This window comes from Haliaeetus leucocephalus, unplaced genomic scaffold (assembly GCF_000737465.1).
Source record: "Haliaeetus leucocephalus isolate CR32 unplaced genomic scaffold, Haliaeetus_leucocephalus-4.0 Scaffold656, whole genome shotgun sequence".
Lineage (NCBI taxonomy): Eukaryota > Metazoa > Chordata > Aves > Accipitriformes > Accipitridae > Haliaeetus > Haliaeetus leucocephalus.
The window spans coordinates 12,470,544-12,484,356 of record NW_010973092.1 but is presented as its reverse complement, the minus strand read 5'-3'; the positions used below and the strand labels follow the sequence as shown (position 1 = coordinate 12,484,356).

Here is a 13,813-nt window from a genome sequence, read left to right as displayed (position 1 = left end):
ACAGATTTACAGAACTAAATGTTTCCTACTACAAAATCATGAAAATAAACATTGAAACAATGAACTGGATGGGGGATGGAAACTATTAATCCCTTTATTGCTTCTGAATTTACTACTGCCTTCTCAGAAAGTGTAATTTTATGTCATGACCCCTTACTGGTTCACTGAATCCTGTTGATTAAAATCTGCAATTCTAATAGAATTAGCAAGTTTTGCAGGCTGAAATCTGTGGTCTTAGTATCATTTTTCATCCCTCACTTTGGCTGTGGTTTCATGTTATAGCTGAGATGACTTCAGAGCTAGCTGCTGTCAAGAGAAGTAAAGCAATCTTCTCTTCCCTGACCCCTGGGCACAGCTAGTGCTTTTTTGGCCTTGTGGTGAAACAGTTTAGGAAGCCAAGCTGATTTTCTTCTCGGATAGCTCCCTGAACAGGTTCCTGAAAGGGTTAGAGAGCTGGAACATGAGTTGAGAGGCTGACAGGCAGGCCATTCTGATGATTATTAGTGGTTATACTGGGTTGGCTATAACATAAAGCATCACCTACCACTTCTTTCCTCTCATACCAAGATCTTGAGGTGGATCTGTCCAGGTTCTTGCAGATTGTTCGCATTTAAAGGGAGCTGTTTTACTCTCACCCATATGTATAATCCTGTTTGCAATACCTCTCTCAGCCTTTTGCTCCCTTGTGGGGGTAGTAGGTGCGTAGTCTTTCTTGCCACCATTTAAATGCTTTTCTTGCAGATCTGCCTGGTTGGCAAAGCAGCAGCAATACCTGTCAGGTTCTTTTGATAAGGAAGCTGGGAGGAGAAAAAGAAGTTATTTTTCTGTCTCCTGTTAAATAGATGTCAGCTGCAGAGGGGCAGTCAGAGGAAAAATCTGATTCTACCACAGCTGGGAAGAGGCAACTTTGCCAAGAGGAAAAAAATCATGGAGCGTTTTTTCCACTTCAGTGAACTGAACTAGCCTTAGTAATCACGAAAGCTGTGTAGCAAAGTATGATGGTGTTCATGTGGCTGAAGTGTGGATCTGGAGCATATGCAGTACAGAAGACATTTGAAGCCTTTTAGATGAGAGTTTGCGTTCAAATTCTCACTGAAGTCTATGGATGGATAATGTTGGAGTTCTCTAGCTGCCTTGAAACAGGCTTCATATGGGAAGAAAGCAGAGGCACCTCTCAGATTGATGCATGCACCTTTCTAAATACTGCTTTTCTTTTAAAAATCACAGAGACGGTTCAGGGTTTTTTTAACAGAAGTGACAAAAGAAAGGAATTATGCCCTTTTGAGGCTAGATGTTCAGCATTGGTCCCAGACTGAGGCAAGGTTCAGGGAGAAATCTTCCTTAACAAAGTTAAAGCTAAGGTCATATGTCTCTTACAATCCATTCTGTGGTTCCTACAGGTAAAACTTCAGTTTCTATCCAAGCTACTTAATTAAATGGGAAAGACATTTAATGTTTCACTTTTTATTTTCCAAAGTTTTTGTTTCCCAAATTATTCTAATGTAACTGCAGATGGAAACTTACCACACACAATACCTACTGACTATTCCTTGCTTGAAAAATGAATAGGATCTTCCTGCTTGTGAAGACTTGTTACGTGCCTGCCAGTGGAATCCTGAACACCTAGATGTCTTAGCTGTATTAGAAAGAGACCTTCCTTTGCACCAAAGCTTAGGTTTTGTTCCTTAATTACTATTTTTTTTTTTTTTTAATTTTGGAATGCTTGCACTATTTGGAAAAAAAGTATGAAATGCTGAAATTTGTAATTCATCATGTTCTTCCTCTTTCTCCAGTCGTCGGGATGACATGGAGTCTCTAGGCTATGTATTGATGTACTTTAACAGAACCAGTCTGCCTTGGCAAGGATTAAAGGTAGGTTATGTTGCCTTCCCCCCCCCCCCTTCCTTTTTTTTTTTTTTTCATGTTTGGGTATTGTGCTTCTGCCTGCTGGTCCGGATAGGTGGTTGTATATGATGTTTAGCTTCAGTTATACAAAACGGCTTTTCCCAAGGCATGATATTTATAGAATGTAGAAGAAAAGTTCTTTCTGCTTCTCATGCAGCAGGCAAAATGTGTATTGTTTGACTGTCTTAAAATTTATGCTAAACAATAGCTTACGTCATCTTTGCAAATTATTATTGTAGTCTTGTAGGCTGAGGCCCTTTTTGGGAAGTAGAGAATAACATTGTTAGCGCCTTTTTGAATTGCTGTAGAGAGCATGGAAATAATCTCTCGCCTAGCAAGTTCAGCTTTAGCGATATCTTCAGTCCAGTTTATGGCACGACTGAATAATTACGAGCCACAACGGACTTGTTTCAAGTATTTGCATGTATGGTAGCTAAGTACAAGCATGGCAAATATTTCTTTCTTCTGTTATATAGACTTCAGTGATTTGTTTTCATGTTGTAATTGTTTTTCTTCCTCCATGTGAGAATTCTGTAACTCAAATGGTGTTGCAGCTGCAAGTTTTCTAAAAAGGCAAGCAGCTTGTGAAGCACTAGAACTCTTCGTCTGCAAATGAATGTAATGGCTGCTTACTGAAACACGCAGGCAACCCTTGAATGGGGTACTGAGTGGGAATTAGTAGAACTTTGGCAAACGTAAATGCAAGTCTGGTCTGTTTAACAGACAAAAGCAGCAGCTAAAACTACACAAGCTGTGCCATGTGATGGAAGCATTAGTCTGCAACAAATGGTATTAAACTGAGTCCAAATCTTAATACCAGATTGACCTTCATTCCCTTTGCAATAAGTGTGTGGGACTTGGAGATTTCACATAAAATACTTATGGTTGACCAAAGGATTTTTGTCTTTTTTTTTTGCTACTGTCCTTGTTCATCCAGTGTTGCACAATATCTCTTAAATTGTAACCTACATGTTCCACAGGCTGCAACAAAGAAGCAAAAGTATGAAAAGATTAGTGAAAAGAAAATGTCCACTCCTGTTGAGGTTTTGTGTAAGGTAAGAGTTTCCAAATGATGTCATACTGTGAAATGGAAGGTCTTTTCTTTATTGTTTTTTTTTAAAACTAGAGCCAATATATTAGATAGTCTCACATGGCATTTGCTGCTGAATAATACTTCTCTGGCAGTCATGGGTGCCTTGGGTTTGGCCACCCAGCAAGACTATATGTGTGTAACAGGACAGGCATTTGCTGCTGATTCTTGGCATAGTTCATGCCACCATCATACCAGTTCTTGGTGACTGTTGGCTGTGCAAGCTCTCCAGCTCTCTTAGGTGAGGCTTGTTCATTTCTTCAAGATAGAGCTGTATAGCTTGCCTGTATATACTTGTTTCTGCCTCTTCAAGATTGTTCATATTGTCTTCTGTATCTCAAATAGAGGCTGTAGTGAAAATGGATGTCAAGTGATCTTTAAAGCCATGTCACAGAATTATGTTTTTCCAATGCTATCCTTTGGGTCTTAAGATTTCTCTTGAACCGTGGCAGCTGCGTGCTTCTTAGCAAAGGTCCTTGAGAATACGTGGTAATTCTTGCACATCAGACAGCAGCACCAAGGATTGCACTTTATAGTCAGGCACATTTATATACCCTTATAGTCTGGCAGCATCTTCCAAACTGCTGAACTGTTATAACCTGTGTTTTCTTTCTTGTAGTACAGCATTATGCTGCGTGCTATTACCTATTCATATGTAGGCTTTAATATAGCATTAAATGTACAAATATGTAAAGCAGGGAATCTTTGAAAAAGGTTTTTATGGTTTTAAGTCTTCACACTTAATAGTGTTAACTGACCTTGCCTCTAGTATGTTGAAGTAGATTATCAAGGAAACATAAGTGGAATCTTTTAAGAGACAATAACTACTTGTTTCAGAGACCTAGTTAATAAAAACTAGGTTTAATTAGGATGAATGAAGTGCTTTAAATATGTTGTATGTTGAAGGTTTTGGTAGCAGAGGACTTGTGATTGCAAAACATATATCAGGTAACAATTCTGGGCAAGGAATGTGTACCTGGTAACCTGCTGATCAAAACCACTTTCTGAAATACAGAATAAATTAATAACTAGAGGCAAAGTGGAACTTAAGACTTACGAATCTTCAGCCAGTTTTTTCTCTGCCATATAGACTGAAATACAGCTTTTTGCATTCTTATGGGTTGTTAGAAGCTTTTTGCTGCAAGCCATGGCTTGATTAACATTGTTGATTTACAGGGATTCCCTGCAGAATTTGCCATGTATCTGAACTACTGTCGTGGCCTGCGCTTTGAAGAGGCACCAGATTACATGTATCTGAGGCAATTATTCCGTATTCTTTTCAGGTCAGTCTCAAAGTGGAAAAGTACAGAAATTTGTTAGTGCTTTACCAGTTGGTAACTGTTCTGTGGGACTTGCACTGCAGAAAGCTGCTCCATATGTGTGTGGTGTAGGGAGTTCCTCTGGGACTTTCTTTCATTTCAGAGTTAGAAAAGCTGCTTGAAGGACCTGAAAAATATTGTTCAATGTTAAACATGAAGGGAAAGATTCCCTTGTTTTTTGTGTTGCATGATCTGACCGCTAATGCTAGAGGGTTGAGCCCACGCTTCAAGTTCTGTTGCAAGTAGTTTAAGAAATCAACCCCTCAGTAGAAGTGTTAGAGGCCTTTTGTGTTTAGAGATTGGTGATGGGATTAGCAGTGGTGCCCAGGAGATAGATCTCAATGGAGGGAAATAGTGCTGTTTCATTGAGCCTTGTGGAGTGAACAGCATCTGTCAAAAGAAGAGCTGGTACTGATCTCTCAAGAGTCTCCCCCCAGGTTTCTGGAATCCAAAGCAATTTTTTTTCTATGATCTATGATACTGCAGTCTCTCTTTAAAACTATATATATTTAAATAAAAGAAAGAAAAAAACCTGAGAACCTCAGTGCAGACAAATGTGTAAGCTGGGTTGTGAGGAAGTGCTTCTTCTACAGACTTTTGTGTAAACAGTAAAGAAAACACTGCTTGATGGTATTTGGGTTTGCTTCAAGAATCCCTTTAAGGTAGTAATACTTAGCATTTGTATACCATTCATAATCTCCAAAGCAGCTTACAAAAAGAGTTAACCTCTAGTTCTGGGTTTTCAGCAAAGGCTTGGTATTAGTAGTAAGGAAGTTATGATGTATTACAGTAAAGTATTTCACTCTTTTCTAGGACCTTGAACCACCAATATGACTACACATTCGACTGGACAATGTTAAAGCAGAAAGCAGCACAGCAGGCAGCCTCTTCCAGTGGGCAGGGGCAGCAGGCCCAAACCCCCACAGGCAAGCAAACTGACAAATCCAAGAGTAACATGAAAGGTTAGTAGCCAAGAACCAAGTGACGTTACAGGAAAAAAAAATTAAACTAATTTGGACAATGTCAGCAATTTAAGTGTTAGATCAAGGAGGTGGTTTAAAAAATGTATTTGGCTGTTAATTTAAAAAGCAAAAACAAAAGACGTCCTTGGAGAATTTGACTACTAACTTTATACCAAAATGTCCTTGTTCTTCATATCATTTCTTCTGGGGATGTTGGGTCATTTTAACCACTGCATCTTTTGCTCCCACATTAACCACTTTCCAAAAACAAGAAACTGACTTGGTGTTGGGAATGTGACATTTTTATTTATATATATACATATATATTTATATATATATATAAATATATAATACAATCCAAAATCCTAGACCTAACACTTCTTAAGGGATAATTCTCATTAACTAGGCAAGGATCTAGAGACTTTGGGTTCTACTGTGTTCCAGCTGGTATAGTGCTGTGAGTTTGCTTCTGTTCTGTATGTCTTGAACATTGGAAACAGAAAATTGTGAATGATCTGGCTTCCTCCAGTGGGTTTACATTGAGGCATTTGGTCCGGAGTTAAAGGAGAGGACTAGTGAGATCAACTTGTCTTGCCTAAATCAAGGAACTGCTGTGGACTGCCAAGTCACAATTTTCTCAAGTATCTGAATGCTCTGGGGTGGGGCTTCAGGTTTCTTGACTATTTTTAATGTTTGTAGGTTATGGTTTCAAAGGGAAATGTGAAATGTTCAAGATGTAATTGTGCAAAAACTGAAAACTGAGTTCTGAAAAGGCACATGTTTTTCTTTTTTACACATTCTAGAAGCTTTTTAAAATTTTTTTGTGTTCTAAATCTGCCAGTGTTAATCTAGTAAGTCACCAGAATGAAACTGCTACAGCTAGTGACTATTACAGCCAGTCTTGTAATGAAACTGATTCCTCAAGATCAGCTGTGGATAAAATTGAAGCTATTGAGGTTATTCAAGTGAGAACAGAGAAGCTAGATTTAAGTTATGTACTGAGGTATTGCTAGTACTTGCTATTCTTCAGGACATTCTTGTCTTGACTATCATTTTTGTATGTATAAAATTATATATTAAGGTAACATGACAGACTTGGAAGTCAAAGAAATGCTGAAGTGTTTACAATAAACTTATCAAAACATTGTTTTTCATGTATTGTGGCAGCATTCGAACATTAGCAGGTGACTTTAACCAAAATAGCTATCCAAAAATATAACACTTCATCCAGAAGAATATAAAGTGAAATACCTGCTGGTCTTCCCAAGGCTTGATCTGAAATGGTTTCTTGAAGAAAAAAAATTTCCATAGGATACCATTAAATGTCAGATGCTTTGTGGCATAAAGAATCCAACTTGTTTTGCTGGAGCTGACAGGTATTACAACACTGAAGGCTGTAAACCAGTTCCTTCAGCTGAAAAGCCAGTATGTAGCAGACGTGATGATTAAGCACCCAGGCTTAGGCTGCTTCCTGAAATACAGAAGCTCTGACTGGTGTTCAAAACCCACTGCTGAACCCAGCTGATGTCGGGGTGTGGAGAGGTTGGCTGTTAGAGCAGGAGGAAATAATCTGAGAAAAAATGTGGATTCTTCATAACAGCTCGTGCTTAAAGTGAAGGTCTTACAGGAGGTGATGATCTGTAAATGGACACTGCCCTGAAAATCAAGTTGTATGCACTTGAAATATTGTTTTGCTGGTGAAGTATTCCAAGGTTTAATGTTACTCTCCTGGCTCAGGTGGTCTCTGACCAAGTGCTATACCGTAAGTGAAGAAAAAGTCATTATAATGATTACCTGCCTCCATCTTGTAGTTATGATTTAGTGATAGAGTGCAAAGCTGCAGCTGACTGACAAGCATGAGTAACGGGGAAGTGGTCTTGCAGTTGAACCTTATAGACCATTTCTCTCTCTTGATGGACATTCCTCATCACACTGTCCTTTGGTAACAAGGCTCATCACTATAGCTGTGGAGAAGTTGCTGTTTTTCTAGCAGAATTTCATTGGCTCTTTCACAAAGTAACAGCCTTTTGGGGGAATGACTCCCTCCTCTCCCCTCACCATCATGAAGAGAAGGCTTGTGACCTTCGGATCAATCAAGTTGTAATGTCAGCAAAGCATTAAAGTAGTGCTTGTCAAACATCTGAAGACTTCCTCAGCTTCCTGAAATAGTTACCTTAGTCTCTTCATCAAAGTAAAGATTCCAGATTTCTAAAATCCTACATGCCTTTTTGTGGGGAATATTGCCTGTTAATGAAGATTTTCTGAAACCAGGACAACTCAAGCAGGAGGCTGTATGGCTTATATGTTGCTGCCACATTGAAGATTAATGAAACACCTGGTTATCTTTTCCAGAGTTCAGTTAAATGCTGGTGTAGTTGCTGTAGCAAAGCCTATGCTGAAGTGGCTTAAAAGGCTTCATGGTAGCAAATTATACCCTTCTGGTAACCATATCCAGTTTAACAAGAGTACTGGAAATAGCAATTTACAGGTGCATTTATTGGTTAAAATCTTAAAATATACTGTATAAAGTGCAAGTACTATTGAAGATGTGTATCTGGGGAGGGTGGTAAAACCTTAATTCTTTCAAACAATGTCCAGAGACTTACCTGACTTAGATTGTTTGGACAGTGTGCTCATTTATAGCTCTTCCTGGCTACCTTAACTCAGATCCATATTAAACCATCTCACTGAATGCTATAGGTTATTCAGCCTGAATATTCTGTTTGGTTCCAGGGTAGCCTGTTCTGTCAATGGCCTTTTTCCTCTCTTTTTTTTTTTTCTCCTGTCACTCTCTGGAACCCTGTGCAGTGTCTTTTGTAACAGCAAGGTCAGCTGTTTTTTTTTAACTCGGGAGAGGTGAACTGTTTGAACAGACAGAGCTTCTCTGCTGACTCTGGGAAGTTTAGCTCTTGATCTCTTGACAGTGCAGCAGTTGTTCAGGTGTGATTTGTTACAATGCTTGCAGTCAGCTTCCCTCAGTCATAAAACTGACTCAAGCAGTCTATCTCCAGGATAAAGTCTATCAGTTCCATTTGCAAGAGATGTTTTTAATTCACTTCAGTGTAGAGTTCCGTAAGCCTGTCAGCAGTCCCATTAGCATTCACTGGACGCCTATGGTTGTGGCAGTATTTCTCAGAACAGACTATTAGTTCACTACTTGAGATTTAGCCAATTGACAAGTAAATACTTTTCACTATTTGTCTCTACTATTTACTTAATAGTGAAAAGGTTTGAACACTTCTCAAGTAGAGGTGCTTCTTAAAGTACAACAGTACAGTTACTCTTCCCTGGTTCATCAGATCTCCAGCTATGGTAGTAATAAAGCAATTTGAGTATCCCTGACATAGCATAGAGATTATCAAAGTTTTGGGTAACACCCCGGAAGGACAAGGAGCGATGAATGTGCAGATTTGAGCTGGCCCTGTATATAGTGAAGATTTGTTACAGAGATGCTGGCATAAACTCTTCAGCATGTTCTTCATACTGGCAAAATCTTGTGTGCTATGTGAAGTCTCAACATCTGACAGCTGTGGTTAGGCTGTGTTTGGGAACACTTCTGTGTAGTCTTAATAGGACTTGAAAGGGATGTTGTGGTTTGAATCCAGTTCCCTATTGCTCTCTGTAGAGTTGGGCATTCCCTTGCCCATAACACCTTGAATTTGAGGTATTCTAACAAATAGCAGCATATAATTTGTTAGCATGTCCTTTGTCCTCAGGTTCAGGATCCCATTTTCATTTGAAATGTTCAGGCTTCTAAAGCAATGAGTTGATCTGTTTCCACACTGGGAGCACACTCCTCCTTTGTGGACTTAGTTTTGGCTTCTTTGATGGAGAAAGTGGTTCAAATGATGAATGAATGTTCACTACTCAACACACTAAATGGAAAAATGGTGTAAATTTTGGTTGTATGCATCAAGGCTTATGGACAACTTTATGCCAAAGGAACTAAGGAACCACTGGGGTTTCTGTGAGAATTTGCACTCAAGTGGGAATGACTGTCTTAATTCTGGTGCAGGATTTTTTTTTTTTTTTTTAGAATTACTAGTGCTCAATAAAGAGAATTGTCCATCAGTGCATTAAGATTGGGTTCAAACAGAGCTATTTAATCTCTTCTAAATTACCTGTAGCCTATTCTGGAAGATATAAACTGTCTTCTGGGTACTATCCAGATACATTTTTGATTGAATGTCAGGCTATGTTTAAGACTTGTCTGCACCTGCTTCTCTCTGGATGACAGCACAAGCTATAGCTGAGGTCAGCTTTGTCTGTATTTCACTGTGAAGAGGTTTCTGTTGCAAAAACTCAGAGCTGTTGCTCAGATGAATTCATACATTGACAGAATACCATGCTGTTTGGAGGGCATCCAGAACGGAAACTTGCTTGGCAAAGTAGTCTTTGATTGAGACTCTTGTTACCTCTTTAAAGCACAGTGCTACTACCTCAGTCACCAGAAATGAGTATATAAGCAGTCACATGAAGAGAAGACTGGCTTAGCTTGCAGTAACTGGTTCTTTGAGATTTGCATATATATTCCTTCACTCTCCCTTTTCCATGATGTGACACCCCACCCCCCATCACATGAGTTGTTACTCTTGTCCTTCCAAGGACAGAAGGTACGCTGGGTTCCTAGTCACTGTCAAAGGTTCTCGCTTCTGTTCTGGTTGCCCAGAGCGTCATACATGTGAGCATGTAGTGAACACCAGTTACTGTAAGGTAAGTTATTCCTGTTCCTTTTCCTTCTGTCTGACATGGCTGTACTGAGTCTCTGAAGAACACCACTGCAATCAGATGACAGTTTGACATTCAAGGGTATAAACATGAGACGTTGCAGACAAGTAGAAAACAATCCTATGAAATTACATCCTGCTTCCTAGTGGCAATAACACATCTTGTTTTCGAACTGTTGGTCTGAATTCCTCTTTGAGGAATGTGACATCCAGCTGGTGCATAAGCCTGTTTTCCAGTGCAGCAGTAGGTGTGAGGTGTGTGTGTTTGAGCTAAAGGCTGGTGGCAAATGCTAGCTTTGGAAGTGGATGCCAAGAGCTCTGCAATTCTGAGATGGAGGAGCATTTTCCCCTTTGAATGACCATAACTGATGTTTAATTCTCCTACTGTGAAGGTTATTTCTCATTTTCATCCCATATCAGTAAGTTGCCCTTGTGTTTATCTTGCAGGTTTCTGAGCATGGCGAGGATGGGACAAAGCAGAGCAGATCGGAGCAGGACTTGTCACTCCCCAAATCCTAGAAATTTTAGTTCATACGTACACTTGCCAGTGGCTGTGGGCAACCATTTACTTGGTGTAAAGAACTTAATATCAGTATAAACTGGCTCTGGGCAGTGTCAGTGATGCTGCACTTTGAGTTGTAGCAGCTGTAATTGTGAATATTACTGAGATAGTGAAACATGGTGTCCAGTTTTCTATTGCATTTTTTTCAAGTGGAAAAGTTAACTAATGGTTGACACACAAGTGGAGAAAATTGTGCATATGCCAATTTTTGTTACCTTTTTACTTTGAACTACACTGCTTATGAGATCTCATTGTTTTGGAAGAATGGCATGAACAGTCTTCGGCAACAGTTGTGATAATTGTAAATGCTCACAATTGTGCACTCTTTTCTGGTTATTCCTCCCTGGGTTTTGAAAGTTGTACACTTAAAACATTCTTAAAGTTGTTGGCTTCTATGTGCAACATACCAAGCCAGCTGACATGGTAGTAACCAAAGATTCCAGTTTTTAAGCGTATGAAAGACTCTGCCTGCTTACCTGTGCTAGAAATAACAGCATCTAAAGTGAAGACTTAAGAGAAACTTAGCGACTACTAGATAATCTTTAGGACTCTGCATTAACTCTATAATGTTCTTGGTATAAAAGGAAAAACAGCATATTTGTCACAAAATTTAGTTAACATCTTACAACTGAACCTGTATGTAAGTTGCTTAGATAAATGTAATCACTGTAAACATCTATATGATCTGGGATTTTGTTTTTATTTTGAAGCGGGAGCTTTTTGTTTACAAGTTCATTAAAAACTAAAAACTGTTTCTGTAAGGAAATGAGATTTTTTTTTTTTAATTTGCCTTGTTAATTCAGTTTAAGAAATCTACATTACCCTGTTTTTAAACCAAGTTTCGAGGCCATTTGTTAAGCAAAAGAAGTCATATTTCTTTCTAAATCATTTTAGATTTAGTGTTGTAACTCTTCCTCATTTTGTTTTTAAATAAATTTTGTATTTTTCCCTTGAGGGGGAAGGGGCAGTCTTGCATTTTTATAACTTGTTGTTTGAGACCAGCCCTCTATACTAAGATTGGATTTTTTTAAAATGAAATGGCATCTTTTGCAGACCTGGTATTGGCAGCCTCCGAGCATTGCCATGTCATGCATCGGCTGGACTGACTGTGATTGCTAGTTTTGAGAAAAAATGGAGTATTTCGATGGTTTTAAACCAAGGCATTTTCTTTCAAGTTCTTGTGAAGTGGATATGACCAGATTTACTCTTGTTCTTGGGGACAGCCTCGCACCATGCAGAGTTCACATTGGTTACTGCCCCAGGCTGTCTTCCTTCTCACTCCTATTCTAGCCCAGCTGAAAGAAAGAAATACTTTTATTGCTGGTAATTCTTTAACAGTGTAATTTATTCCTTTATAGCATGTCAGAATAAATTAAAAAAATGTCTGAAAATGCTGCCAGATGCCTATTGTGTAAATGTTGTTTGTATGTTAGCTTTTTAGACAGTTTCCATGCATGTAGCAGAGTTCCTGCTCACAGTTCATATTTTTACTGTTTGAAAAGGTCTTTCATTTTTAAAACCATTTCTTCAAGATCATAATACTTACACTGTGCACTCTCTGTCATCACGGAGTGGTAATCTGGATCAAGGCCGTACTGTCCTGCGGTCACTATGCATACTCTCTTTATGAGAAGGATCTGCCCTGAGAAGATGTTAAACTTTAGCTGGAGAACATTGTGTGCTAATAAACATTTGTATAGATAATCTGGGAGTACAGGGAGGCAAAAAGTCTTCCGGGCTTCAGAGATATTGGTGCACATTTGGAAACTTCTCTTCTGAGTCAGAACGGTCTCTCTCTGTTACCTGGAAGGTGGAAGAAGAAATGTAGCTCATTCTTCTGGCTAGGGTGTTTTTCTAGACTCTGAGTATTACCCCATCCGAATAAGGATGCTTTACAAGCAATGCTTCATATGAATACTGGTATGTTTCTAAGAACTGGTATCTAGAATACTATGTTATGTCCTTATATATGATTTCTACTGTCTAGGCAATGCATCTGACAACATGCATTGGCAGAAGGGGAAGAAGCATCAATGAAATGTCTTCTTGGCAGCTGTTTTCAGAGTGGCTGCTTGGAATTGTTTTGGCACAACTTTTCTTGCTTTGACATGAGATATTCGAAAGTCGGAGGAAATGATTTGGTTTCAGAAGAAATTTTTTCCTCTGTCCATTAAATTTACTCATGACTTTGAGGAGGGTTGTCAAATTTTAGAAACAAAACGGCCCTTGATAAGCACTGTAAGCAAGAACAGTTCATATGCTTGGAGTGTCAAAATGCATTGGTTTGTAGTTCTTAAAACTGCAAGCCTTGTCCTACGGAGGAGCGTGGAGTCCAGTTAGTCTTTCAGACATGGTGTGTTAATAGAGTTTACTTCCGCACAGAAGTGCGGGCTTAAACTGTCAGCTGTGTCATGCTGCTTTGCAGAAAACCAGCCTGCACCAGACATGCTGAACAACGAACAAGATGGCAACCTTCCTTAAAGAGATGCTGTGATACTGAACACTCATTTGCTGTATAATCTATTTGGTTTGTAACAGACTTAAAACTGAAAGCATTAAAAACTATGTGGATCTTGACTTCTGGTTGCAGCTCTGCAAAGGTTTTGTGTTGGGAGGTTTATTCTTATCTGCTGTCCTGATGCAAAGTTAAAAACTCTTGTAAGCAATCCCAGGCCCTTTACAAGTAATTGTCATTATAACAGAGGCTATAAAGCACAAGAACTACAACCTCGTGCTCCCTGGAAAGTGCTAGAATTCAGGTAATGACATTAGGCTGTGTCAACAGGTACTCAGTCGTTTTACTGAGCTGTGTACGGGATTAAAGAAATTTATTAACCTCCTAACAATTCTGAGAGGCGTCCCAAGGCCACCTTTTAAATGCTTGCTTAATTTGGAGTGTGGAGTGCTCATGTGCAGCATACTGGTTCATTATTTTTAACCTATTTAAGCCATTCCTTGTTATAAGCAATTGAGAGCCTTTTTCTCTTCTCCCATGAAAGGCTCTGAAAGAAGGACATACTGCTGCAGGTCTCAGTTATTAGTAATGTTGTTCTCACTGCCTTGCGTACTGTTCCATGTGGTGTTGGGTATTGGCAATAAGTGATGAATTCAAGCCCTGGTTGTGTTGAAAACACTGTCAGTCTCTGAAAGCTGGATAATGTTTTTGGTAGGTGTGTCAAGCCTGTCCAGTGTGTGCTATCCTTTTTTTTTTTGGGGGGGGGGGGGGGCGGGGGGGGCTTTTTTTTTGT

At 39.2% G+C, this 13,813-nt stretch overlaps 1 protein-coding gene across 5 annotated transcripts in view; it reads left to right on the top strand.

Moving 5' to 3' along the window:
* Window positions 1-11,959, top strand: part of CSNK1A1 (casein kinase 1, alpha 1) — a 36,707-nt gene extending 24,748 nt beyond the window's left edge. For 2 of the 5 annotated variants that reach the window (XM_010579086.1, XM_010579084.1), the window contains 5 exons: window positions 1,794-1,872; window positions 2,886-2,960; window positions 4,172-4,278; window positions 5,128-5,240; window positions 10,451-11,959. In XM_010579086.1, coding sequence (XP_010577388.1) covers window positions 1,794-1,872; window positions 2,886-2,960; window positions 4,172-4,278; window positions 5,128-5,240; window positions 10,451-10,458 — 382 coding nt within the window. In that variant the 3' untranslated portion in view covers window positions 10,459-11,959. Of the gene's footprint in view, window positions 1-1,793; window positions 1,873-2,885; window positions 2,961-4,171; window positions 4,279-5,127; window positions 5,282-10,450 lie in introns of those variants that run through there. The other 3 variants (XM_010579085.1, XM_010579082.1, XM_010579083.1) reach the window with 2 other exon arrangements.
* Window positions 11,960-13,813: the final 1,854 nt, after the last annotated feature.